This window comes from Diabrotica virgifera, chromosome 1, assembly GCF_917563875.1.
Source record: "Diabrotica virgifera virgifera chromosome 1, PGI_DIABVI_V3a".
NCBI lineage: Eukaryota > Metazoa > Arthropoda > Insecta > Coleoptera > Chrysomelidae > Diabrotica > Diabrotica virgifera.
Window position 1 is genome coordinate 4,111,867 of NC_065443.1, and position 27,992 is coordinate 4,139,858.

The 27,992-nt window shown below is 33.3% G+C and overlaps 1 protein-coding gene across 1 annotated transcript; it reads right to left on the minus strand.

Moving 5' to 3' along the window:
* LOC114335455 (dual specificity mitogen-activated protein kinase kinase 6) lies at nucleotides 1–27,944 on the minus strand. Its single transcript, XM_028285694.2, has 5 exons — nucleotides 27,794–27,944; nucleotides 27,581–27,655; nucleotides 18,087–18,472; nucleotides 11,243–11,439; nucleotides 1–8,354 (listed from the first exon to the last, which is right to left on the minus strand). Exons 2-5 carry the CDS (start codon nucleotides 27,643–27,645, stop codon nucleotides 8,001–8,003), a joined length of 1,002 nt encoding a protein of 333 aa, XP_028141495.1. The 5' UTR covers nucleotides 27,646–27,655; nucleotides 27,794–27,944; the 3' UTR covers nucleotides 1–8,000.
* Between the last annotated feature and the right edge of the window lie 48 nt (nucleotides 27,945–27,992).

Genomic DNA, 27,992 nt, shown 5'->3' on the forward strand with positions numbered 1-27,992 from the left:
TCTCACGTATACGAACACATATGCCACATGTGCGAATCGTTTGGAATCGGAGTTTAAGATAAACAGTAGCCGCCTTGACTAATTTTATTGGTTTCCGTTTATTGGAAAAAGTCGGTACATACTTTGATCCAATTTTAATAGGTTGGTTCTCAGGGGAAAACGGAAAAGGGAGATTAGATGTAAGAGAATTTGTTTTAGCGTAGGGGTGCCAGAGTGAGTCGATTTTTAGATTCGAATGAAAGAGGCTGTATTTGGCGATAATCGAAAAGACGCGAAGTTTAAGATGTACTAATATATTGACAAGCCGGTCATATATTAAGTAGATAAACGCGATTATTTCAAATACATTTTCTTTTGTGAGAACTCGTAAAATTTTAGTCGCAATTACACAAACACTTTTACATTTAGTCAATTTAATGGTATCTATTTTATTAATTAAAACTGTTAAACATCACACGGACTTTTATTACGATTGTCTTTAACGAATCCTACATTAGTTTAAAAAACACAGCATTTTCACTGAAACAACTTGTTAGCTAAAAAAATTGATAAAAAGGAATTACCTGCAGCATTGATTTTTGGCGAAAAAAATACTGTCAAAGCCAAAGCTTGCTTTGATAAACATTGGACTCTGCACCAGGAAAATCAACCGTTGAGAAATGGCTTGCTAAGTTTAAACGAGGCGAAATGAGCACCGAGAACGATGCTCGCAGTGGACGCTCCAAAGAGGCTGTTACCGACGAAAACATCAAAAAATCCACAAATTTTGGATGACCGTAACGTGAAGTTGTTCGAGATAGCTGAGACTCTATAGATATCAAAGGAACTTGTTGGATATATTGTGCATGAATATATGGGTATGCGACAGCTCCGTGCAAAGTGGGTGCCGCGAAAGCTCACAACAGATCAAAAACAACGAATTGATGATTCTGAGAAGTGTTTGAAACTCTTGCTCTTGAAAAGGGAAAACCATTAACAGCGAATATTGCATTGCGTTATTGGATCGTTTGAAGGACGAAATCGCGAAAAAAACGGCCCCATTTGAAGAAAAAGAAAGTGCAATTTCATCAAGACAACGTACCGTGTCACAAATCAATGAAAACGATGGCAAAATTTCATGAATTGGGCTTAGAATTGTTTCCACAGCCACCGTATTCACCAGACATGGCTCCCAGCGACTACCACCTGTTCGCTGACCTCGAGAGAATGCTCGCTGGAAAAAAATAAGCACCAATGAAGAGATAATCGCCGAAACTGAGGTTAAAGACAAATTGTATTATAAAAATGGTATTGAAAAGTTGTATGACCGCTATAATCGTTGTATCGCCCTCAAATATATTGAATAGTAAAATCAAATTTTATCAAAAAAAAAAAAAATTTTCTATGTTAGCTTACGAGCTTTTCAGCCCAACGATTACTAGTGATCAAAATTATCGTTGACAAAAATTATCGCGCCATAGTGCAAGTCTATCTAAAAAATGAACAGGGATAAGAAAAAAAAAGAATGAATTATCACAAATATGAACAAATCAGATGGTAAGTGTTATTGAATGCCAAGTAATTAGAAATGTTAATATTAACAAAATATATTATAAAAATCCACAAGGAAGAATTTCCTGTAGGTGGCTGTATACCATGAATTACAAGTAAAATGTAATAAAAAATTTTTGTCTTGGTAAAAGTTATATTAGTTTAAAAAGCCCCTATAGGACTACAAACATAGAAACAAAACGTTTTCGCTCTGTAACCAGAGCATCATCAGTGTTACAAGAACATGGTAAGCCACCCAAAAATACAAAGGTTGAAACCTTTTAAAAATAGAAAGTCATATGTTGCCCTAAAGCCACATCCATAGGAATTTTATCCATCCTTTGGATTTTAAGATGGTTATATTTATATGAGACTACTAGTCTATTTTTAAAAGGTTTCAACCTTTGTATTTTTGGGTGGCTCACTATGTTCTTGTAACACTGATGATGCTCTTGTTACAGAGCGAAAACGTTCTGTTTCTATGTTTGTAGCCCTATAGGGCTTTTTAAACTAATATACCTTTTACCAGGACAAACATTTTTTATTAAATTTTACTTATAAGATATTATGGCTTTTTCACAAAATACTGGCATTCTTATAAAGGACACTGACCAAAACAAACTACATAAATGCAACTCATTTCGAAAATAATTTTGGAAAATTCTTGGAAAGCCTCATATCTACTTTTATATATTTTCCATTACGCTATGAACTGCTATCAATTTACACGAATTATAGAAATTTAGGTCATCCTTTAGAAAATAAATTACAGAATATCTAAAAACACATGTAACACACACAATAAATTTCCTGACCGTGAATTTTCAACAATATTTTATTTGAATTTCCTCAGTTTACCCGTCGGGGATTAACAAAACACTATAATGTTCCAAAGCTTCAACCCTGTATTACTTCCAATGAACACTTTATTCAGCATTAGATTAGTTGAAGTTATAAAGTAATAAAATTAATTAACTTTCGAATCTATGTTCGTTATTGAAAATTAATAAATGTTCATTAAAAATGGCAATTCGCCAAAAAATGTCTGTCAATAATATACAGACTGTATGATTAATCCCAGATCGATGAACCAAGGAAATTAAAATAAAAGTGGTCTACAGAGTGGGCCAAAGAAAACATTCCACCTCGATATTTGGCAGTATTTATTAGGTTTTAAAGAAATGACGAAACAGGTCGGTTTTCGATCTAAGGTAGATTTTTACGGTACATACATCTGTCATTTGTCAACCCCCTCCCTTCCATTTCTCCCACCCCTTATTTTTAAATAGGAAATAGGGGTCGTGTGCTAGCTCATTTAAAAGGTTGTTCAATTCTCTATTCAGTAATATAAACATTAACATAATTATTTATACAAGGTGTCCAAGAAAAAAATATTTTAATTAAATTAATTGACACAAAGAAGAATGTATGTAATTTATTTAATTCAAAATACATTCTACTGCTGTCACAAAACAGAAAAAAATGTTTTTTGATAAATAAATATTGCTTTTCGCTTAATTTCAATGTTCAAGCTGCCAACCATCTGCCTCTTGACAGTTTGAACATTTAATTTAAGCGAAAAACAATGTTTATTTGTGAAATAAACATTTTTTCTGTTTTCTATCAGGAGTAGAATGTACTTTGAGTTAAAAAAATGCATACATTCTTCTTTTTGTGGCAATTAATTTAATTCAAAATAATTTTCTTGGGCCCCTGTATAAATAATTATGTCAATGTTAATATTACTGAATAGAGAATCGAATAACCTTTCAAATGAGGTAGCACACGACCCCTATTCCCTATTTAAAAATAAGGGGTGAGAGAAGTGGAAGGGAGAGGGTTGACAAATGACAGATGTATGTATTGTACCCTCGGAGATCGCTGGGAAAATTTACACTCAACATAACAAAATTCAGTTTGGCAACACTGTGTTAATGTTGATAGTAACATATGTCTTTTAAGATAAACAGATCTGTAATTTAGTCCAGACAAATTAATATATTTTTTGCCAACAAAATGCGATTTTTCAACCAAATAATGTTTCAAATATGATGTGCAAAATAATTTTTAATTGGGTTCTGCTAATGAGCTTGCTTTTTTGTCATTAAAGTAGAAAAAACTTTAAATTTCACTGATTAAATCATTATCGTCTTAATTATTTTAACTGTACTAATATCCATCCACTAAATCAGAATAATTAATGGGTATTAAATCTAATAAATACTGTCAAATATCGAGGTGGACTGTTTTCTTTGGCCCACTCTGTATATGTATATACAGAAACCGCCACGCTACTAGGCACACGGGTACATTGAGTTAATACAGTCCTGGACCCTTTACTTTTTGCACTGTTTACTTTTATGTGTAGAACGTCAGAAAATGTATAAAAACCAAATATAAACATAGAAAGTTGACAGTTTATAGAACAGTTGTATTTGAAGTTTATAGTTGTCATTGTGTTAAAGTTGTAAAAGTTATAAAGTACTATAATATTGTTCGTGTTTGAATAGTTATTTTAAATCATATTAACAATACTATAAATTCATGTATTTTTTGCATTGAAAAACAATTACATATTTTGAATAGTTTCATAAGGCAAGCCGCACACCAACGAAACATGAAACGTAAAACGCGTTTCATGAAAATTAAACACGGCTAAACAAATCTTGAAGTCCGCCTACCAATGAAACGAGTGTGATTCATGCTCATAACACATTTTTATTTTCGGAAAGTTTCATAAATGGCCGGACGTCTATTTGTTTAGCAGTGTTTTATTTCTTACGTTTCATGTTTCTTTGATGTGCGGCTTAGAGTCACATGACACGATAGACATGAAAGTCACATGAGAACGGACCGGATTAGCCCAAGCCTAACAATTAGGTTACCCGTGTGTCTACTAGCTAGTGGACTAAGTCTAGAAACGCCTAAATATCTCTTGGATGGTCCGAATTGTACAAAACCAGAATACGCTTATTCTGCAATATTAAGATTTCAAATTTGGTGATTGCAATGTTGCCAGATTTACCATTTTTCTGATTTCATTAGTTACTTTGTTTTTTAAATAAAACACTCTGTCTATTGTATTATTATTGCAATCATCTTGCATCATTACATTGCAAGCGTATCCTTGTTTTTGTATGATCTGGACCATCCATTTATGGTACATTCTCATCTCTATTCTGAACTCTTAATACTTTTTTAGTCCTACTTTATATTTTTTAATTACAACTTCAGAGGAGTATCTAAATTTCAAACACATGTACAAAACTATTCGTGAACAATTTGTTCCGACCTCTACTATACTGTTTCTCTAAAAATATATTTTCTATTAAAAAATTATGGAAAATAAAATATCTGCTAAAAATCGCCAACTAAACAAGATAAAAATTAATGGTGACTTAGCCACAATTTAAAAAAATACTCTTAGTACCGTTAAAACAGAACGATTGTTTAAAAATGCAGAAATTAAAAATTATACAGAAGATAATAAAACAGAAAATGGAAGATTGGTGATAGAAACCGATAGTAAAAAAAAAACAAAAAAAATTAAAAACAATTTGATTTAAAATTTCCATTAAATGGTATCATGTATAAATTAAGTAGTAATGGAGAATTCTAAAATCTTTCATTCAACATCACTTAATGGTAATGCCACATGTAGTAGCTCAGCTTGAATGCAATACATACTATTGATCAAGATTTTTTGTCATTCTAATTACTAACAAATTATGTAAAAATATAATTTTTCCTTCCACTTTATATTTTGATATCTAGTCCAGGCAGGATATCTGGGCACAGAAAATCAGAAGAATTTCGCAAGTAGCGAAACTAATGCACGTATTTCCAGCGGGAATCGTAGATATGCACTATGCTAATAGAAGTTTGATGGCATCGATATTGGACAAAAGAACCAAAATGACTATCTATCTGACCAAAACCTGGGTAATGACGAAAAGGGATGAAGCCCAAGGACATTCGAGAAAAAATACTGAGAAAAGTATATCGACGGTTAAACTGCAAAACCTCGTAAGTCAGTTTTATGTAACTTTAGAACAAAACATTTTGGCTTCTTTATGTAAGATTCAATTTATTTTGTGTGTGTAGTGTTCTTTTAGGTAACGATTCCATTACCATCAAGTAAAATTCAGTAATATTGTTTTTTTTTGTCAAAGAGCGACTTACGAGGTTTTGTTACTTAAAATCTTAAACTATCATTAAACTTGCGAGGTTTTGTCTCATAAAAAGGCAACTTACGAGGTTTTGTAACTTAACATCTTACTTATGAGGTTTTTGTACATGTCGCTAGTAGCATTAAATTTGAATATTGACTTACAAGCTTTCGTAGTTTAAAAGATATGTAAAAGTATAAACCAACAATAATGGACCAAAAATCGACTTACGAGGTTTTGCAGTTTTTGCGTCGATAAGGCCCGTTGCAAGAAGAAGAAGGCACATGGAGAATCAGGAGAAACAACGAAGTTAATGAATTGGATGAAGGTCACGATTTGGTACGATTTGTGAAAGGTCGAAGACTATCATAGCTGGGACATGACATAGAGACAAGACGATAAAAAGAAACAAAGAAAATATTACAATGGAAGCCGATAGGAAGGCCCAGAACTAGATGGTTGGATGACGTGGAACATGACCTGAAAACCATGAACACAAGACAATGGAGAAGAAGGGCACAAGAGAGATCAAGGGAAGGCCCCTCAGATAAAGTACAAATGGAGGTAAGCGTCAGACAGGTAGATTCCTTGTCAACAACATTATTTAACATTGCCATAGAGGGGGCAGTAAGAGCAGCCAAAATTATGGGAACTATTATCGAATCTTCAGCCCAACCAGTAGCGTATGCACACGATATTGCACTGGTTACTAGAGACTTAAAACCATGCAGAAGATAATATTAATACTAGATAAAGAAGCAAAGAAGAGAGGGCTAGTAATAAACCAAAGTAAAACGAAATTCCTCAAGTGTTCAAGAGAAAGTACCATCACCGAGAAAGAAATTAGGCTTGTTGCATATTCCTTTGAAAGAGTACACCATGTCAAATACCTGAGAGTGATGGTGAATGGCAGAAATGATAGAACTGATGAAATAAATGAACGCATCCTACTGGGTAATAAAACCTACTTGAACTATCAAAAATTTCACAAGGAAAAATTCTTGTACTACCTGTATACCATAAATCACAAAAAATAAAAACCTTATCTTGTAAAAGGTATATTTAAAATCCCTAAAAAGGGCTGTATCACAACAAAACGTTTTCGGAATCAATATTCCATCATCAGTGTTATCACCTAAAATAAGTATAACTCTATAAGTAAAACAAACGTGAGGTTAAATTTTGACAATGGTAAAAAAGTGAATAGATAGTTATACTTACAGGTTTACATGCTTTAAACATTTACGTACATTTTGGTGGCTTAAACCATGTAAACCTGTAAGTATAACTATTCACTTTTTTATCTTTGTCAAAATTTAACCTCACGTTTGTTTTACTTATAGTTATACTTATTTTAGGTGATAACACTGATGATGGAATATTGATTCCGAAAACGTTTTGTTGTGATACAGCCCTTTTTAGGGATTTTAAATATACCTTTTACAAGATAAGATTTTTATTTTTTATCAAAAATTCTTAAAAGAAAATCACATTAGTAAGACAACCACACTAAAAATTTACAAGACTGCAATCAGACCAGTTATCACCTATAGTGCAGAGACGATGTGCTTAACACAAAAAGATGAAATGAAGTTAGAAATCTTAGAGAGAAAGATAATTCGACGAATAATGGTAACGGTGAGGATAGGTGGCATAATCGAGTTCGCAAAGGCTCAGATGGCTGGGACACACAGAAAGAGCCAACCCAGATTCTACGCTAAAGCGAATAACCGGATGGAGACCAAGAACAAAGAGACCAAAGGAAAGACCCAAAACAAGATGGAGTGATCAAGTCTTAGAAGACATAAAGAAGCTAAGAATCTACAATTGGAAGGAGCAGTGTTAACGACAGAAAATAATGAAGGAAAATCGAAGACAGGGCCAAGTCACAGAACACGCTGCTATAATAGTAACAAGACAACACAGAACTGATTCACCGAAACAAATGAATCAGAGAGCGGCAAACACTCCGCCAAGAGTGAGTAAGTCATGATGATTGATACGAAGTGATTCTAGCAAAAAAGTAGACTCCTATGAAAAATGTCCATTATGGTCTGATTTTCAACAGATCCCACCCCACGGACTTTTCTCTTTTATGATCAAAATATAAATCACAATTCTATAAAAAGCAAACTGAAACCTTTTTCATTGAAAATATCACAAATGTAATTGAAAAAAATCATAATTTCTGATTGAAACTTATTAGTGCATATTCTATGTTGTAGTAAACTTCCTGGCTTCCATCACCACGCTTCCTGACTTTAAAAATTCCGCCGAAAACTAACAAACAACACACGAATCTCAGGGATTGTCAGGTATATCAAGTATTTCCGAGACGAATGGAGATATATCTGTTTTTATGTCTTTGTGTTTCACTAAAAACTCGTGCTCCAGTAGCTGGCTATAGTTGGGCCTGTCGGTGTACTTCTTCTGGAGACATTTGCAGGTGAAGTCTTCAAATTCCGGTGAAAACTGTCCGCTAGGTAACCTTGGGGGGTCGTCAGCCACGACCTGCTTTAGTTGTTCAAAAGGTGTGCCCCATTTGGGGTATGGGAAGTCTCCTGTGGCTAGTTCGATTAGTGATATGCCCAAACTCCAGACATCTGAACGTATATCGTATTGTGAGGGATTTCCGGTGGGATCTATTCTTTCGGGCTAAAAAAATAATATTTCATACAGGAAACAAAATACAGTTCCCCAAGAAATGAACGCACTACCTTAAAATGGGTCATTTTTTATGTCTCAAATTTCCTAAACCTATTGTCCAATGTAAGTGATTTTTTTAGTATGTTATAGCTTTATTCTTTAACAATATCGCTGTAATAATATTGTTGCTAAACAGGTAAATTGTCATTGTATACCGGGTGTACCAATCAGACTGTGATTTTTCTCAAAGTTCGCGTCACACTGGTTTATTCTATCATTTATAAAATACTGAAATTAAAACCCAACTATCGCCTCATGTTTTCTTAACATTCTGTTTTTTATTCATTCTCTTATTTTGGATAATAAAAAAGTTAGGTACTGTAACAACTAGCCTTGTTTTTACAGGGTGTTTTTAAATAAGTATGGCAAACTTTACGGGGTAATTCTGCATGAAAAAATAATGACAGTTTGCTTTATAAACATATATCCGCAATTGCTTAGTTTCCGAGATATAGGGTGTTGAAATTTTTCTTATAAACTGACGATTTATTTATTGCTCTCGGTTGAGATATGCAAATGAAATTTGGTGGGTTTTAAGAGGTAGTTATTGTGCATTTTTTGACATACAATTAAGAATTGTATATTCACCATTGGCGCACATAAGTGTCATATTACCCATATGCGTGCCAATGGTGAATATTAAATTCCTAATTGTATATCAAAAAATGCGCAATAACTACCTCTTAAAATCCACCAAATTTCATTTGCATATCTTAACCGGTTTTAGAGCAATAAATAAATCGTCAGTTTGTAAGAAAAATTTCAACACCCCCTATCTCGGGAATCTTCATTTCGAAGCATTTGCGGACATACGTTTATAAAGCAAACTATCATTATTTTTTCATGCAGAATTGCCCCTTAAAGTTTACCATACTTATTAAAAAACACCCTGTATTGACAAAAAAAATCAAGGCTAGTTGTTAAAGTAGGTACGTAACTTTTTTATTATCCAACATAAGCAAGTGAATCAAAAAACAGAATTTTATTATAAGCAAATTAATCAAAAAAGCTTCAGAACAACATGAAAAAACAGAATGTTAAGAAAACATGAGGCTATAGTTGGGTTTTAATTTCAGTATTTTATAAATGATAGAATAACCACAGGATCACGCAAACGTTGACAAAAAATTACAGTTTGATTGGTACACCCGGTATGCAATGACAATTTACCTGTCTAGAAACAATATTATTACAGCGATATTGTTAAATAATAAGGCTATAACATGTTAAACAGATTACTTAAATCTGACAAGAGGTTCAGGATATTCGAGACATCAAAAATAACTCATTTTTAAGGTGGTGTGTTAATTGCTTGTAGAAGTGTGTAAACTTAACAAGTTGATGAACAGTTAGTCAAATGTATAAGCCATTATTGTGACACTATTATGTATTTTGCAAAATAGAATAGGGAAACTGCTGAATTTCTTTTAGCGCTTATTGTTTATGGAAACCATGAGTTTTTTAACATTTTTTTGTAAACATGTGGATGACTACCATGGACATCGTGTCACATTTCATATGCATCTGTAGCATTACGCTATAATTACTATTTCTAATTTTATTTTTTCTTAATTTTTAATTATTATTTCTCAAAATCGAAACGACGTTAGTCATTCAAAATTCACATGTAAATAAAAACGGAATGTATCCTTCACCATCTGTTTTTCGTTTGTGCGGTGTAACAAACTGCACCCTCATAAATTAAGTACTATATCAGACAATTGTGTCAACAACTCACTAATGCATTCAAGGGCGTTTTCTTAAAACTACAAAAGTGTACGCCAGACCTAAATGATTTATTGTCATCTGGTCAGAGGGAATAAACATAAACAGATTATCGTTGTGGTTTTCTTTTTAGTCACGACACAGCTGGTGAACGATTCACACACCAATCGTTCGGCCCTTTTCCGAAACCTAAGCGCAATACCTTTTTGTACCAAAATAAATAAAATATTTACTGTTCGTTTTATTACATTCATTTCAATTAATTCCGTCAACATCACCACCGGAATACATCTGCAGATGTAATGTGACATTTTTTGTCACAACTCGTTATTTTCGAAATGTCGTCTATACGCTGTGAGCTCGTACGTAGAGGCGATATTTAAAAGTTCGTGAGCGCCAGTAGTGACAAGTCAGTGAACCTTTTCTGGAAATTTGACATAAATGTCAAAGTGATTAATTTAAAACATTGAAACTAAAAACATTAATAGGAAAAAATATTAGTTGGTCAAAGCTGTGGTGTATATTTTTACCTTAAATATACTTACGTTTTAAATACTGAATTTACACGATAATTGTGAAAGTATCCGAAGTAAGAAATTATTATTTCATCAATAGAACGTCAAAATGATTGACAAAATTTAAAAAAAACCGATTACAATTTAATTACTTTTTTGCGTTGTAAATATTACGCGATAAAAATTAAATAATAAATTTAAAAATTTCCGGCAAAAGTTGCATTAGTAATCCGCTAGTTAGCGACACCAGCGAAGCTCAGAGCGTATAGGAGTTGTATCACATTACATCAATGGAAATTAGATGTATATAGACGTTCTGTCCATCAAAGTGTTAACCTCAAAAGTTGGGCACTACCAAAAATTATGCTTATTTTGATAGTTGACTTTCTCGTGAACAGATTCTGCTAATTTTTTTTTTATTATTTTAGATATTTTCTTTAATACTAACGCTGTTGGGCAAAGATTTACTCAAACTTATCTTTTAAGCTTATACTGGGTGGAATAAAGATAATTGTTCATGAACATTTTGCCAACAGTGTAAAAACCAAAGAAAAAATCAAAAATTTTGATTGTGAATATAGACGTTATGCTACTTACAGCCATGTATGGTTTGCATCCAGCATCAATGGTCTTGGCTATAGAGTCTACCAAATACCCACTGATTCCAAAATCGCACATCTTTACCTCTCCTTGTCTGTTAATCAGTATATTTGAAGGCTTAACATCTCTGTGAATAACTCTAAGCTGGGAATAAAGGTAATGTAAGGCACTAACAACAGCAAGAGCAATGTTTCCTACAAAGAACATAATATAATAAACATTAAATCACTATCAATCAAGTGAATAATAAATACAGGATGGGCCAAATAAAACAGTATACACCTCGATATTTGGCAGTACTTATTAGATTTTAAGGAAATGCTGAAATAGGTCGATTTTTATTTTTAAATTATGTACAATTTTTTGGCTATTGGGACCGTGCAAGTTCGGCAAAGCGCCCTCTATTTCTACGCTCTGTACTTTTATTCGCACTTTTAATTATATTGGCCAATTATATTAGTCCTGGTTGCTGGATAATTGCCATAGTCCAAAAAAATAATAAGATGCAGGTTATGTTATGCAAACGTAAACAATTGTATGTAGTAAATAAAATTAGTTATTAAAATGCAGTACTGCAAGCAAAATACAATTAATTAAATTTACCTTTATATAATAATTGCATATCATATCAATATTGTAGAGCAATATATAATTTTTCAGCTTCAATGACAGAAGGTATGAAATATACGTCAATTTGACAATTTCAATTGACAATATGAATTATTTAAGATAGTTGCAATATTTCTACGCGACTCGCGCACGGTCGTTTCTCGTTTCCCTTTCAAGTACTTGCACACCGCGAATACTAGTGATGTCATCCACCTGAGCGTGATGATGTAATCGATGCTTTTTTTAATGGAAATAGGGGTCGTGTGCTAGCTCATTTAAAAGGTTGTTCAATTCTCTATTCAGTAATATAAACACTAAAATTCTTTTTCTCATGATCATCTTTCAGTGCGTCATAGTTTTTCGATTTCTTTCTAACGCATTAAATTGTATGTGACAGACAAAAAGGCACGTCCGTGATTACAGACATTTACAACATTTATTCTAGTTATTCTAGTTGTCGATGGATGGCGCCATAATAAAAAAACTATTTTTTTTAATTAGATAATAATATTACAAATATAATCTGTATAATTTATAAGACTATACAAATCAAAGAAAATACCATTTTATAAATGCAAGAAACACATCTGATCTGTTTTTATTCCAAATTGAAAATAAAATGTGACAACTGTCAGATTTAACTAAAATGTCATGTTAGAATAAATGTCATAAATGTGTATTATCACGGACTTACCCTTTTTCCTATCATTTGTTACGCACTGAAAAATGCTCATTAAAAGGACAATATCATTATTTATACAGGGTGACCAAAAAAATTATTTTCGAATTAAATTAATTGACACAAAAAGAAGAAGGTATGTAATTTATTTAACTTAAAATACATTGTACTGCTGTCAGAAAATAGAAAAAAATGTTTGTTTCACAAATAAACATTTCTTTTCACTTAAATTAAATCACAAACAGCCTCCCACGTGCCCCTTGGCAGTTTGACCATTTAATTTAAGCGAAAAGCAATGCTTATTTGCCAAATAAACATTTTTTTTTCTATTTTCTGTTAGCAATAGATTTTATTTTGAGTTAAATAAATTGCATACATTGTTATTTTTGCGTCAATTAATTTAATTCAGAAATTATTTTTTGGCCACCCTGTATAAATAAAATGATATTATTGTTTATATTACTGAATAGAGATTTGAACACCCTTTCAAATGAGCTACCACACGAGCCCTATATATGTGTGTGCATATATATCTAGGTATAATATATTTTTATTATGTTAGTTATAGTTATACAGTCGAAAAATGAAAGAATACCCATGAACGATCACATCAATCACATATTTTTTATTTGCTGATCGTCCCATGAACGATCACATCAATCACTTATTTTGTATTTTCTGTCTTTTTCTATAAATAACAAACGTTTGTTATAAATAAATAAATAAATAAATAGTTTATTTACGGCCAATACCATTTACAAAAATACCACCTATCACAATAGGTATAGGTAGTATCACATGGATTCGTGAGAATGTCAGGAAATTTTGTGAACTATTGTAATGAATAAGAAATCTGAAATTGCATTTGTGCATAAGAAAAATTAATTTCAAAAGTGCATTTTGAAATAGGTAATTATTATAAATTTGCAACCCGGTAAATAGTTGGGCAACATCCCGATTAATTATTTTAATTATTTTTAATCATTTATAAGTCCATATAATAATAGTCTAAGATGTCAATAACCATTAATAATAAACAAAAAAAATTTCCTTATTTTCATTACTCATCTTGGTGTACAATTGGAAGGGTGCACCAATTTTGAATGATGAATATTTCCCAACATTATTCAATTTTTCTACAGTGAATGTAAAACCTTTATTATCGTCTTCCAGCCATTTCTGCCACATTTCTGATGTTGCATCTTTATTTCGGATTTTGCCAATATAAAACCAAGCGGTTTTAGGAGTTGCTACCCCTGCCAGGAGTCCATTTGACCTATCTGTTTGAGCTGTACTGACTTTTGTCGTTCGATTTTTCCAGGGAATATGTGGGAATCCTTATGTGGGGTTCCTTATGTGGGAATCGAACCAAGTACTAACGGGTCCGTAGCTAAATACACATACCGCTAATCTACGCAGGCACTTGCTAGACAACGGCGATATTAGGTATAAACAAAACAAATTGGTAAGTAAAAATTGTAAAGAAAATTACTACATACTTAAATGTATTATAAAATTAATATATTCCTAAATTTTAGAAGAAACATTCGTAAATAGGTATTATTAATATCTATTAATGTTACTAAATGAAATATAAATATTTTGACGTTTCACAATTTGACAATTCATTTTTAACTGCAGTGCCTTAAAATTTTTAAAGCACCGGTGCTTTAAAGTAGCATTTTTAACGCTCCTATGGAGTGCTATAAATTGCATTTTTAACACGTTTGTAGAAAAATATATTTAAAAAAAGAATGTGTGTGTACTTTGTACGCACGTAAGAAGTTATACTTCTATTATATGATTTAAACGAAATTAATATACTTTTTATTTATATTTTGTTTAAATATTAAACTAATTTATACTTACTACTTCTCAAACATTTTTATTAGAACAGTGCCAAAAATTAAAATAATAAAAGAATAAAACACACACAAACACATTAAACAAGCCACAAATGATGTCTGAACATTAATTGTCGAAATTTTTTTTAACTAAATACGTATTTTCTGAAAATACAATTATATAATAAATATACTTACAATCATAAAATGTATTAAAAAAAAACAAAAAAGAAAGTTTCTATTGGGACTCGAACCAGCGCTGATAAGAGCGGTTGGTATTGGAATTCATTCGCCTTCTCCGCTTAGCCACGGACACTATGTGTCATTATTTACGAAGATCGACTAACTAAACGGATTAAACTTGTGATATTTTGAAAATTGATCAAATTATTTTAATTTTGAATTGAAATGATTTAGAATTGAAAAAATACAACAAAACATAGAGTAAAAAAACAATATATTAGGTGAATATTGATAGAAATTTCGATGGTAATCAAATTATATAAATAAAAGTATTACATACTATGTATTTTGGCAGATCAAATAGGTAGGTTTATACTCATGATACATTAACAATTATTACGTACCTGTTGCTTTTAAAAACTATTTAAAAGTCACTACAATATTATAAACGTTTTTGTTTCTGTCCTCACAACAATAAAACTAATATATTATACATTTGTTTACCTTTACCTTTACCTCCAAACCACAGCTGCCATATCGGATAATTTTTGACATGTCATTTGAACATCCAATCAGAACAAAGTTATAATGCGCATGCGCCGGGCTGATAGGTTTTAACATATAAAAAAATCACCCTCTATCGCCGGTAAAGAAGTATAACTTCAAAACTCTAATTTATTCTTTCCACACCTTTTCTGGACTGATAAATACATAAATTAAAACATTTAGTAACGAACTCCATACTGCCTGTGTGCGCAGATTACTAAAATTTCACCCTCAATGAAATCGCGCCTAAAGAAGTATAACTACAAAAAGGCAGTATAACTATTAACTAACCTTTGTTGTTTCTCTTTCCACAAATTTTAACATGCAACAACCATACATTACATAACCAAATTGTCAACCGTTCACACCCATAGATATATAATACTCTAGATTGCGCCCTGCCATCTTAAAATGGGTGACGGTTGCGACAGAGATAAATGAGCCTATTTGGTCGGTAGTCTCTTTTTAATTTAAGGGGAATATCGACGACGTGACTATCCCACTTTATCGAGTAATATATGTTGACAGTTGGAGCGGGTGGTGACGAGAAATGGTCTTTGGTCTTCGGACGTGGATAATCGTGGTTCGAATCCCATACCACATTACCTTTTTTATTTTTTTTAATCAATATTGCGTTTATTAGATATTTTTACATCTGAAAAATGCACCTAAGTAAATCTAGCAGATAATAAATGTACCTATGTATAGTAAGTTAATATTGGAATACATAATTTGTGAACTGCATAGTAAAATAAAAGTCATTCGTTATTAATATAAATTCGTCCTTATTCGAATGATGTGAATAATATTTGTTTTGCTTCTACTTTTTTAAAAAATTGTAACAATAGTTTCATAAATAAAAATAATGTCTAATTACTTATAATTGAATCGGTCATTTCAAAAACAGCAAAGTCCACAATTTTGAGAAACTAACTTTTTGAGAGGAATAGACTCCTTGAAGATAAACGTTGTGTGCAAAAACGACACCAGTCCAGTAAAAACATTAGGAACAAAACTACAATATAACTCTGAATTTTGATGTCATCCATTTCATCCATCTTTCGACTATATAGTTAAGTTTTCTTTGCTCTTCTGTAAAATTAGGAATATGTGACTCGTGTTGTTTTTGAAATGACCGATTCAATTAATAAATCGATGGTACATTATGTTGATATTAATTATTGGTAATTTTTTACGAATATTTTTAATTACTTTATACCATTCTACCATTAACTTATTAAAAAAAAAATAACACTGGCTTTTATATCTTTTAAAATCTATAGGTACCTACACAGTTTTTCTTATTTGTTATATATTTCTTTGCATAGATTTATTTTAGAGATGTAATAATATCTAATAAACGCAATATTGATTAAATTAAAAATAAAAAAGTAAAGATTGGTATGGGATTCGAACCAGGATTATCCACGTCCGAAGACAAACGACCAGTTCTCGTCGCCATCCGCTCGAACTGTCAAGCCATCTAAAATACTCGACGACAGAGTAGGATAGTGACGTCGTCGATACTCCCCTTGAATTAGAAAGAGACTACCGACCAAATAGGCTCATTTATCTCTGTCGCAACCGTCACCCATTTTAAGATCGTAAGGCGCAATCTAGAGTATTATAAATCTATGTCCACACCACAGCTGTGCTACAGCTGCCATATTGGATAATTTTTGACATGTCATTTGAACATCCAATCAGAACAAAGTTATAATGCGCATGCGCCCGGATCATAGGTTTTAACATATAAAAATTCACCCTCATATCGCGTGTAAAGAAGTATAACTTCAAAAAAACATGACCACTATTCCAATTTAAAAAAATCATCGATTACGTCATCACTCCCAGATGGATGACGTCACTAGTATGAAATATATATCAAACAATTGTAATTTCAAAATAAAAATCGGTCTGTTACGGAATTTCCTTAAAATCCAATAACTACTGCCAAATATCGAGGTGAACTGTTTTCTTTGACCCACCCTGTACTGTATATAGTACGTGTACTTAAAAACAAGAAGGAATAATTGTGAACGGTAATTTGCGATATGCGGATGACATAGTACTCCTAGCATCTACTCAAGAAGATCTGCAAACATTACTTGAGTGTCTCGTTGAGAGCTGTAAAGGTCGATTCGTATTATATGTTTTTGGCATGTAGCGTAGCGTTTCCGAAAAATATAAAAACCTGTTTTAACAAAGAAGTGTATGATACGATACGCTCCATATAGTATGAATGGTTCATATTTAAAACCATAAAATAATATTTTTCGGAATCGACCTTAAGGAAGCAGGTCGGTATCTGAACATACAGAAAACCAAAATAGTTGTAATAAGTAAACAGCAGAAGTGTCTGGGATCGGTATTACAAAATAATGGAGAAATAAATGGAGATGCATGCAGAAGAATTAGGGCTGCATGGATGAAGTGGAAGGAAGCAAGTGGTGTGTTGTGTGACAGAAAAATTCCAATGAAACTGAAGGGAAAATTCTATAAAACAGCCATAAGACCGGCTATGATGTACGGAACTGAATGTTGGGCAGTGAAAAAGATAGATAGAGGAACAACGAATGCATGTGGCAAAAATGCTTAGAAAATGCTTAGGAGAATGCTTAGATGGATGAATGGAGTGACAAAAAAGGATAAAATTAAAAATGAGTATATTAGGGGAAGTCTAGCTGTGGCACCAATTGATGCCGAAATTAGAGAGCATAGGTTGAGATGGTTTGGTCATGTTCAACGTCGAGACGTTAATCACTCAATACGAAGAATTGCCTTAAGTGCAGATTCCTGGAAGGAGTAGCAGAGGAAGACCAAAGAAGACCTAGGGGTAGGCGATTACGCAGGACATGTTGGTCAAGAGAATTAATATTGATATAACCCAATATACAATTGTGTGGAGAAATATAATTAGAGAAACGGACCCCGCATAGGGATAAGGTAAAGAGAATGATGATGAATTTTATACACTTACCTAGAACATCCTCAGGAATTTTTTTCCCATTCTTGTACACCTTGGCGTAAAACTTATCTAAACTAGTATCCATAACTTCCATGCAAATCCAAACGTCGCCTTCTCTAAATAACGCTCCATAGAATTGTACAGTATAAGGGCAGTCACTGCTTCTCATAGAAATATCCAAATCCATGACTAGTCTTTTTTGTTCTTGAGTATTGACAGTTGCTGTGATTCTTTTGACTGCCATAATAGTCTCGCTTGGAATGTGTTTCATCTTTTCTACTACCCCATAAGCTCCTCGTCCTAGATCACAGATTTTTTCTAGATCGTCTGCTTCTACATCGAAGGTTCGATCCCCTATAGTGATGGTTGTTCTGGTGTTTAAATTTGCTGGAGGAACTCTAAATAAAAAATTGGAAAATATAAATTATATATCAAACAATACAAATACACTTCTCTAAGAAATTAACGCACCACCTCTTTAAAAATGGGTAATTTTTAATATCTCGAATTTCCTAAACCTGTTGTCTGATTTAAGTGATTTTTAATTAGTTTAATATTGCTTTAATAATATTGTTGCTAGACAGTTAAATTGTCATTGTATACTAAGGGCCGGTTGTTCGAACGCTAATCAGCAATGATCATTACCAAATATTTAATTTATTTAATTACTGTCACTAACTGTCAATGTCAACTTTGTTTGGGTTGCTGAAAACATAATTGATTACAATTATGAGACTAGTTAATCAATTAACATAACAATTATTAAAATAATTGACTAATAAATCTCATAATTGTAATCAATTATGTTTTCAGCAGCAACCCAAACAAAGTTGACATTGACAGTTTCATGACAGTAATTAAATATTTGATAATGATCATTTTTGATTAGCGTTCGAACAACCGGCCCTAAGTATACCAATGAAACTGTGATTTTTTCTTAAAATTCAACTATAGTCTATGTTGTCGTCTCTGTACAAAGTCTGTTCAACAGTTGCTCATAAACCTAGAACTATACAAAGTGGAAGAATACCTTCAAGCTGTCCTGCAAGGAGACTGAGGGCTCTTATCCTAATCTAAATGTTACTGTTATTATTATTATTATTATTTTTAATATTATTTTTATGTTAAGTGTAGGTTGTTTCAGCAACCCTTATAAATTGTAATTGACACGATTCGCTGTATTGACAATTTTATTTTTGTAACTTGTGAATCCTGAGAATAAAACTTTTTTCTATTATATTCTATTCTATTCATGTTTTCTTAACACTCCGTTTTTTATTCATTCGTTTATGTTGGATAATAAAAAAGTTAGGTACCTACCTTAACAACTAGCCTTGTTTATCATCAATATTCATCAAATTTGCTGGGTTTTAATAGTCTAGCTATTGTGCATTTTTGAAGTTATACTTCTTTACGCGCGATATGAGGGTGAATTTTTATATGTTAAAACCTACGATCCCGGCGCATGCGCATTATAACTTTGTTCTGATTGGATGTTCAAATGACATGTCAAAAATTATTTAATATGTCGGCTGTGGCAAAGCTGTGGTTTGATTATTTATGGTTGTTGCGTTTTGAAATTTGTGTGAAAAGAAACAACAAACAAAAGTTAGTTAATAGTTATACTGCCTTTTTAAATAGTTTTCATATATATTTTTGGACTTTTGAACTATTTTGGACAAGGACTCATTCTAATTTGGTAAGTAGTTTTTATTATAATCATATTGTAATTATACATTTGGATTAGGTTGGAATAAATTTATTTTCTCAAGAATGGAGATTTTAGAGAGAAATCCGAAATTAGGTTCGATTTTTATTTTTAAATTATGATTTTTTGGTGTAGATTTATTTATCTAGTAGGTATGTAATGCTTTGATTTACATGCTTAATTTGATTACCAACAAAAGTTCTACCAATCTTCATCTAATATATTGTTTTCTTACTGTTTTGTTATATTTTAATATTTTCTTCCACAAAAATCAAGCTACATAATTTGATTTAAATTCAGAATAACTTTCAAACAGTAAAACGTTCAGTTGACCTATTTTTCCACATGACAAATAATGAGTAATTGGATGAGTGAGTCTAGGCTTCGATTACGAATCAAAGCGTCCCCAAATTCGCGGGTTCGAATCCCGATGCAAGTTTTTTTTTTATTTTTTTATGCATTTTATGATTGTAAGTATATTTATTATATAATTTTTTTTTCAGAAAATGCGTATTTAAAATTTTTGCCAACAATTATTATCGTTCAGAAATCATTTTTTCTTTGTGGCATTTTTCAATGGTTTTGTGTGCGTTTTATTCTTTTATTTTTTAAAATTTTTGGTATTGTCTTAATAAAAATTTTTGGAAAGTAGTAAGTATTAAAATTAGTTTAATATTTAAATAAAATATAAATAAACTGTTTAAAGTACATTATATCAATTTCGTTAAAATCACATAATATGTAATAGAAGTATAACTTCTTGCGTGCGTACAAAGTACACACACATTCTTTTTTGACATCATCATGATCAACGGTGCTACAGCCCTATAAAAGAGACTCAACTTTCTCAAGTCTATTATGTCAGTCAGTTCTATTTATTGCCAACTGTTGCCAGTTTGCTGCACCTATTTTTCTACCTTCCTCATCTACACCATTCTTCCATCTGAGTTTTGACATACAATTAAGAATTTTATGTTCACCATTGGTGCACATAAGAGTCATAATGCCTGTAAACGTGCCAATGGTGAATATTAAATTCCGGATTGTATATCAAAATATGCACAATAACTACCTTTTAAAACCCAAATTTCATTTGCATTATTTTAACCGGTTTTAGAGCAATAAATAAATCTTAAGTTTGTAATAAAAATTTCAACACCCCCCCATCTCAGAAACGAAGCATTTGCAGACTTACGTTTATCACACAAACTGTCATTATTTCTTCATGCAGAATTACCCCTTAAAGTTCGCCATACTTATTTAAAAACAACCTGTATTGACAAAAAACAAGGCTAGTTATTTAAGTACCTAACTTTTTTATTATACAACATAATTTATTTATTTAGCGTATGGCTTAAGTATATCACAGAATATATTTAGATTTATGCATTATACAATGCATCACAAACAGATGTCCAATTTTTTTATATATTCGATTGACCCTTCGGTTGCCATTACAAAGTCTATAGGGTCGCCTGTGTATGCTCTGCGTGGGCAGTCCTGAACAATGTGACTGATCGTCTGTCTTGCAGCGCCGCAGTCACAAGAAGGCGAGGGGAGTTTACCCCATCTGTGGAGGGAGTCGGCGCATCTTCCACAGTTTGTTCGAATTCGATTAAGGGCTGCCCAAATCTTACGGGGACGTTCAAATTCGCCAGGTTTCCCTATGATGTCCGGTAGACTATGGCAATGCAAATCTATCCTACTTTCCCAATCTTCTCTCCATCGGGTATTTAAGTCAAAGTTGGATTGCTGCAGCGCTTGAGCAGATTGTAGAGGGGGTAACCTGGATCGGAGACGGTTTCCAAGAATATCGGGGATGTCGTTGTGGACTAGAAGCTGGCGACTATCCATTATTTTGTTATATTCTTTAACCAATGCATGTTCGCGGCGTAGGTTGGGTGGTGCTATATTACTAAGGGTAGGTAGCCACATTGTAGGGGTGGGCTTAATTGTGCCTGTTATCATACGCATAGTACGGTTTAGTTGGGTGTCGACCAGGTGGGTATGCCTGCTATTTAGCCACACTGGAGCACAGTATTCTGCGACCGGATATATCAGGCCAAGAGCAGAGGATCTTAATGTTGATGCTGTGGACCCCCATGTAGTGCCGCAGAGTTTCTGTATTATATTGTTGCGTGTTTTCCATTTTGCTGCTGTTTTCGTCAGGTGTTCTCTGAATGTGAGCGTTCTGTCTAGAGTAACCCCAAGGTATTTCGGGTATTTATTGTGTTTTAACAGCTTGTTATTAAAATACACTCGCAATTCTCTGTTTGCCAACTTGTTGTTTAGATGAAAAGCTGATACTTCAGTTTTTGTAGTACTTGGCTGTAGTCTCCATTTCTTAAGGTATTCGCTGAGGATGGATAAGTCATTCGTGAGAGTGATTTCTGTAGTTTCTAAAGATTGGTGGCTTGTTGCAAGGGTCCAGTCGTCAGCATATCCAAACTTCCGAGATTCGGTTTCAGGCATGTCAGCAATATAGAGGCTGAAAAGTAAAGGGGCAAGGACAGAACCCTGTGGAAGACCATTGTTAAGTTTCATCTGTCTACTCGTCTCCTTTCCCATTATAACCTGGAAGGCTCTGTTGGTCAGCATGTTGTCAATGAGGTTAATTATCTTTCTGCAGGGGATAATGCGGGCCAGTTTATATATTAATCCCTGTCTCCAAACAGTATCATATGCTGCTGTTAGATCTATAAATACTGTTGCTGTCTTTTGTTTCTTTTGAAAACTAGCTTCTATAAAAGTTGTTAATGACAGCACTTGGTCCCTACAGCTTCGATGAGGGCGGAAGCCAGCTTGTTCCATGGGGACATTTTCTAGTATCCTGTGACTAATTCTGTTGAGGAGAAGCTTTTCTAATAGTTTATATACCATGCTGAGTAGAGCTATGGGGCGGTAGTTTTCTGGCTTATCGTTTGATTTGCCCGGTTTCGGAATTGCAATTATCTTTGTTCGCTTAAGTGAGAAAGGAATGTTACCTGACTGAAGTATATCATTAAAGAACATTGCAAGCCACTGTTTCGTGTATGCACCACTGTGTATCAAGAACTCTGGATGGATACCATCAAAGCCAGGTGCTTTACCTGATTTCATTTCTTTCAGCGCATGTGTGATTTCAGAAATAAGTATTCTTGCTGAATATTCGGAGTTCGTTCTGTTCATTTGTTTTAATGCCCTTAAGTCTCTTTTCACGTTGGTAGTATGTGTTCGATCTCGTGGAGCTCTGGATAGAGATACTATATGGGAGGCAACCTTGTTAGGAGACATTTTAGAGTCTCTGGATTCCAGCTGGTTAGCTCCTCCAATTTTCCGCAACAAGGACCATGCCTGCCGGCTTGATTTTTTGAAGTCAAGGTTTTCGACAGTTTTTATCCATTTTTGGCGTCTAGCTGTATCGATGTTGTGTAAAAGCTCATCGGCTATTTCTCGGTCACCACTTTCGAGAAACTTCGTGTATAAGTCTTCACATGTTTCAGTCCATCCAGGCACATATTCTTTGCGATACCCCCTAGGGATGGTTTTCTTGGCAGTGCTTATTACTGCGCCCACAAACCTCTCATAATGTTTGCTGGTTGGAGGGACCCAGCTCAAGGTCCGGTCTAGTTGTTCAGAGAACTTCTTCCAGTTTGCTTTTCTAAGATTCCACCTGGGTCGAGGATATGATCTAATTATTGGAATTGATATTCCGATGGTGATAAGCACCGGACGATGTTGAGTATGTGGGAAGTCTGCAAGGACACTTCTCGCAGTTGTTAGTGGTCTGTCATTGGTATCTTTTGAGACAAAACATAGGTCTGGGTTATATTCTTTTCTCCATGCAGCTGATTTAAATGTTCCTCTGTCTTTGGCATCAAAAACTAGGCATGTGTTTTGCTCTTCGGACCATTCTACTAGTGCCACATTTCGTGGTGGCTGTTGAAGTCGCCGATGTATATAGTAGGATGTGGATGAGTCTTTAGCACTTCTGGGTTCCATGTAGTGGCTGGAGGTTTTTATATGTTAACTACGGTAATATCAACAATCTTGGTGACTACTTCATGTATATTATTTTCATTGGAAGCAGAAAGTAGGAAACCATTTTCTATATTGCAGCGAATGTAGGTTGCGATGCCGTAATGTTTATCATAGGTGGCTCCCAGTAAATCGTAGCCAGGTATCTTTCCCCTTAAATCAAGCTGGACTTTGTCTTCAGTATGGGTCTCTTGTATGGCAACCAGATCAATGTCGTTATCGTGTAGGATTTTTTGCAACACGTGAATGAATCAAAAAACAGAATGTTAAGAAAACATGAGGCTGCAGTTCGGTTTTAATTTCAGTACAGAACAACGAGCGAGAGGTGGCGGCTGTCCTTCTTGTAGTCTGCATTTGTCGCTGTGTATTTTCGCTCAAGGTCACGCATCAGCACTGCCTTGTACTTTATAAATGCTAGAGTATTCCACAGGGTCACGTGAACTTCGAGAAAAACACAGTTTGATTGGTACACCCAGTATCATGGGCGGCCATATCATATGGTTATCCAAAGTATACAAAATATAATGTGCAACATCTTCACGTCTGCCCCCTCCCTGAAAATTTTTATATTGGCGCCTGTGCCTGGTATACAATAACAATTTACCTGTCTACCAACAATATTATTACAGCGATATTGTTAAAGAATAAGGCTATAAAATATTAAAAAAATCACTTAAATCGGACAACAGGTTTAGGAAATTCAAGATACCAAAAATGACTCATTTTTAACCCTGTGTCAGTGTGCACAGATAAATTAGCACGAGGTGTTCCAGGGTATATCTTACCCCAAATTAACTAACGCAGGAGTTTAAAAATTTTAAAGTTTTGATCATTTAAAATGATTAATCTTGGTTTTTTAATTATTTATGGGTCAAATAAGTTAAACATTGCAATTATGCCACTCAAAAAACATGGGTGAACAATAATACACTCAGATATTATGAAACATATTATTGAACACACAACTCTAAAGAAACTTATAGCCCAATATTATACAAAGTAAAGAAAAAAATGTTTACCGAAATACATCGAAAAATATGTGACATTCTAACCCCTCTATTTGAACCTCTACTAGTCCAACAACAGTTTGGGTTTAGACCACGAAAATCTACAGAATTAAATCTTATTAGTCAGGTGGACGTCTTGCTGGACACCTTGGAGAAGGGGTATCAAGTGGATACGATATACACTGACTTCTCCAAGGCATTCGACAGGGTGCCACACAATATTTTGTTGCATAAGTTAAAACTGATTTGGATTGATGAGCCTTTATTGTCATGGTTCCAAAGCTAGGTACTTATGTGATCGTAGACTAATTGTTAAAATTGGCACTTTTCTTTCTAAAATTATCCAAGTTCCACCAGGAGTGCCTCAAGGCTCGCAGCTTGGGCCACTCTTGTTTAATATTTTCATAAACAACATAAATGAATGCTTCGCAATCAGTTTATTTTTGCTCTTTGCTGATCTAAAATTAAGCTGTGTGATTAAATCCCCAGGATTGTGAAAAACTACAGTACGATTTAAATAACTTGCTAGAGTGGTGTAAAAGAAATGGCATGGAACTTAATCCAACTAAATGTAAAACTATGACTTTTTCCCGTTCCAGAAATGCTATTGTTTTTGACTACAATATTGGTCACTATACTTTACTCTCGAAAGAACTTCCCTTTTTAAAGACTTGGGGGTCACCCTTGATACAAACTTACAGCTTTCTCATCATCTGGAGAATGTTGTTAATAAGGCTTTCCAGATGCTTGGTTTTATTAGAAGATGCACCCAGGACTTCACAAATATTACAGCTTTAAAAACCCTCTACTGTGCCTTGGTCCGTCCCCATCTTGAGTATGCCTCCTGTGTATGGTCTCCTTTTTATGGAGTGCATACTAATGCTCTTCAGTTAGTTGAACATAAATTTTTAAAGCAAATTGCCTATAGACTCAATATCTTGGACAACTACAATGATGCAGATATTCTTAATATCCTGGATATGGCACTGGTCACTGCTCGTCATAAGAGAAGGGATCTCATCACTTTCCACAGCATCCTACATGGAAAAACTTGAACTCCAGAGCTTCTTCAAAAAAATAATATTCATGTCCCACTAAGAACAACCAGGGCTACAGTTAGTTTCCATTACCCAATCCACCGTACTAACTATGGTCTTAACAACTTCCTCACTAGAACTGCCAGACTAGCAAACCAGCACCTTAACGTTGACCTTTTTCAAACTTATAGCAAGTTCCTGAGTCAGGTTTTAGTAAACATTAACTAAGACTTATTGTGCTGTAAAAATAATAATAATAATAAACTCAAAAGTGACTTGTCTGCTTACTTTGACTTATGTAAATACTTTGTATATTGACATCAATAAACTGAATTGAATGTCCGCCGACCACACTAATTAATGTCCTTAGGTATGATTATTTGTGTAATTTGTATTGGTAACATATTTTATTTATATTGATATGTATTTTTTGTTCTCTATATTGTATGTAATTTATATTTTAATCTATTGTTTTTTCTGTAAATGATTGTAACCGTATATAAATATATAAAAAAAAAAGTTAGAACTCCGTCAAATAGGCCAAATTTGAACATGTCATTATTGCTTGTTCCAAAAAAAATTGGAGTATGACATTGCATACAAATGTAAAATGTCTTCCTAAGGCATAGGTCCCAATTTGTGTACCTCTGGTTGCTGATTATCACATAGTGGTCAACAGAAGGAAGGGTTTTGTCTCCTTTGTTTTCTAAACTCCGAAACCAGCTGCATTCTAAAACATTTGTCTTTTCAGATAAAAGTTTTTTGTAGTTGTTATATAACTTGAACGTTTATTCCAGCTGTATTCAAAAACGAAATAAAATAATGTCAAAATCCAACGACGGCTGCGACTGTTTCTTGATACGCTGTAATTGGCAGATAGATAACTTATCCAATGTGTCTGCACAGCTTTTGGTTGAATTTTAAAAGCCGATAATTTCAGGCAATTTCGTTTCACCAGTTTCTTCAATTATAGTATCATGATAATGTAAAGTAAAAAAGAGGATTACATTTTTTGATCTGTTCAAAACAGAAACATATGACACAGTCGTTATATCGTCTTTAAAGGCAAATTGTGAACTGCGAATTTCTCTTCCTTGTATGATTAGAAGTGCTGTTGGAATTTGCCTTTTAAGAAAAATAAAAATGATAGTACATCTCAGAAAACATCAAAGTATCATGTACTTACCTCCAGAAAACAAAACAACTAAAAGTTACAACACTAGTGTACTGGGGTATGACATATTCCAACTGTCTTTGACAAATTCCTAATTCAAATTAAAAGTGTATCGGCAGCTGGCAACAAGGTTATCGCGACAAAACATGTATAAACTACAGCAACGAACCAAGGGTTAAGGTGGTCCATTAATTTCTTGGAGAAGTGTATTATATTTATGGCATATTATCTTCATAACACTTTATATAACTTTATGATTATAAGGTAAAAACAATTCTGTTGGCAGCAAATGAGATGGTCTGAAAGTCTTATAAAAAATGGCTTTATGTATAAAAACCACAAAGTCTACTATTTTGTTCAAGCAAAAAATTATTTGAATCCATTGTTGCTATTTTTGAATGCCTTTTGTGTGACCTTCAACGCGAATTTCAAAAAGCTAACAGTTTAAATTACCATATGAATTTATTTATCGAATATTAATAACTTCTAACTACCTCAAAGTTATATTAATCAATCTGGCATGATCTTAAATGCTAATAGACCCTAATTAACGGAAAACTTACACTTTGGGAACGGTGTCATCGGAAACTTGAAGTTTTAGGCCGGGTTTCTTCTTCCTCCCAGACATCTTACCAATTCTGGAAATGCAAAAATATTACCCCACGTGAGATGCATACAGTCTTAAATTTTCAAAGGGGTCTTTCCCTAATTAGTAATTGTATAATTGGGCAAAAAGAAAAGTGATTTTGGACATTTAAAAAATTATTTTAACCTACCTATTATTTATGGTTGAGAGGACAAAATGTGTTTTATCGGTACAATTCCAATAACAAACGTGACCATATATGAAAAGATGTTTAATAAAAAAAGAAAAACTTTTTTTGACGCAAATAAACCTGACAACTGCTTTGACTCTTCCTTGACTGCTTTTTGGCAGAAGTCACTGTCAGGCAGGTGTCAGGTGTCAGACCAACA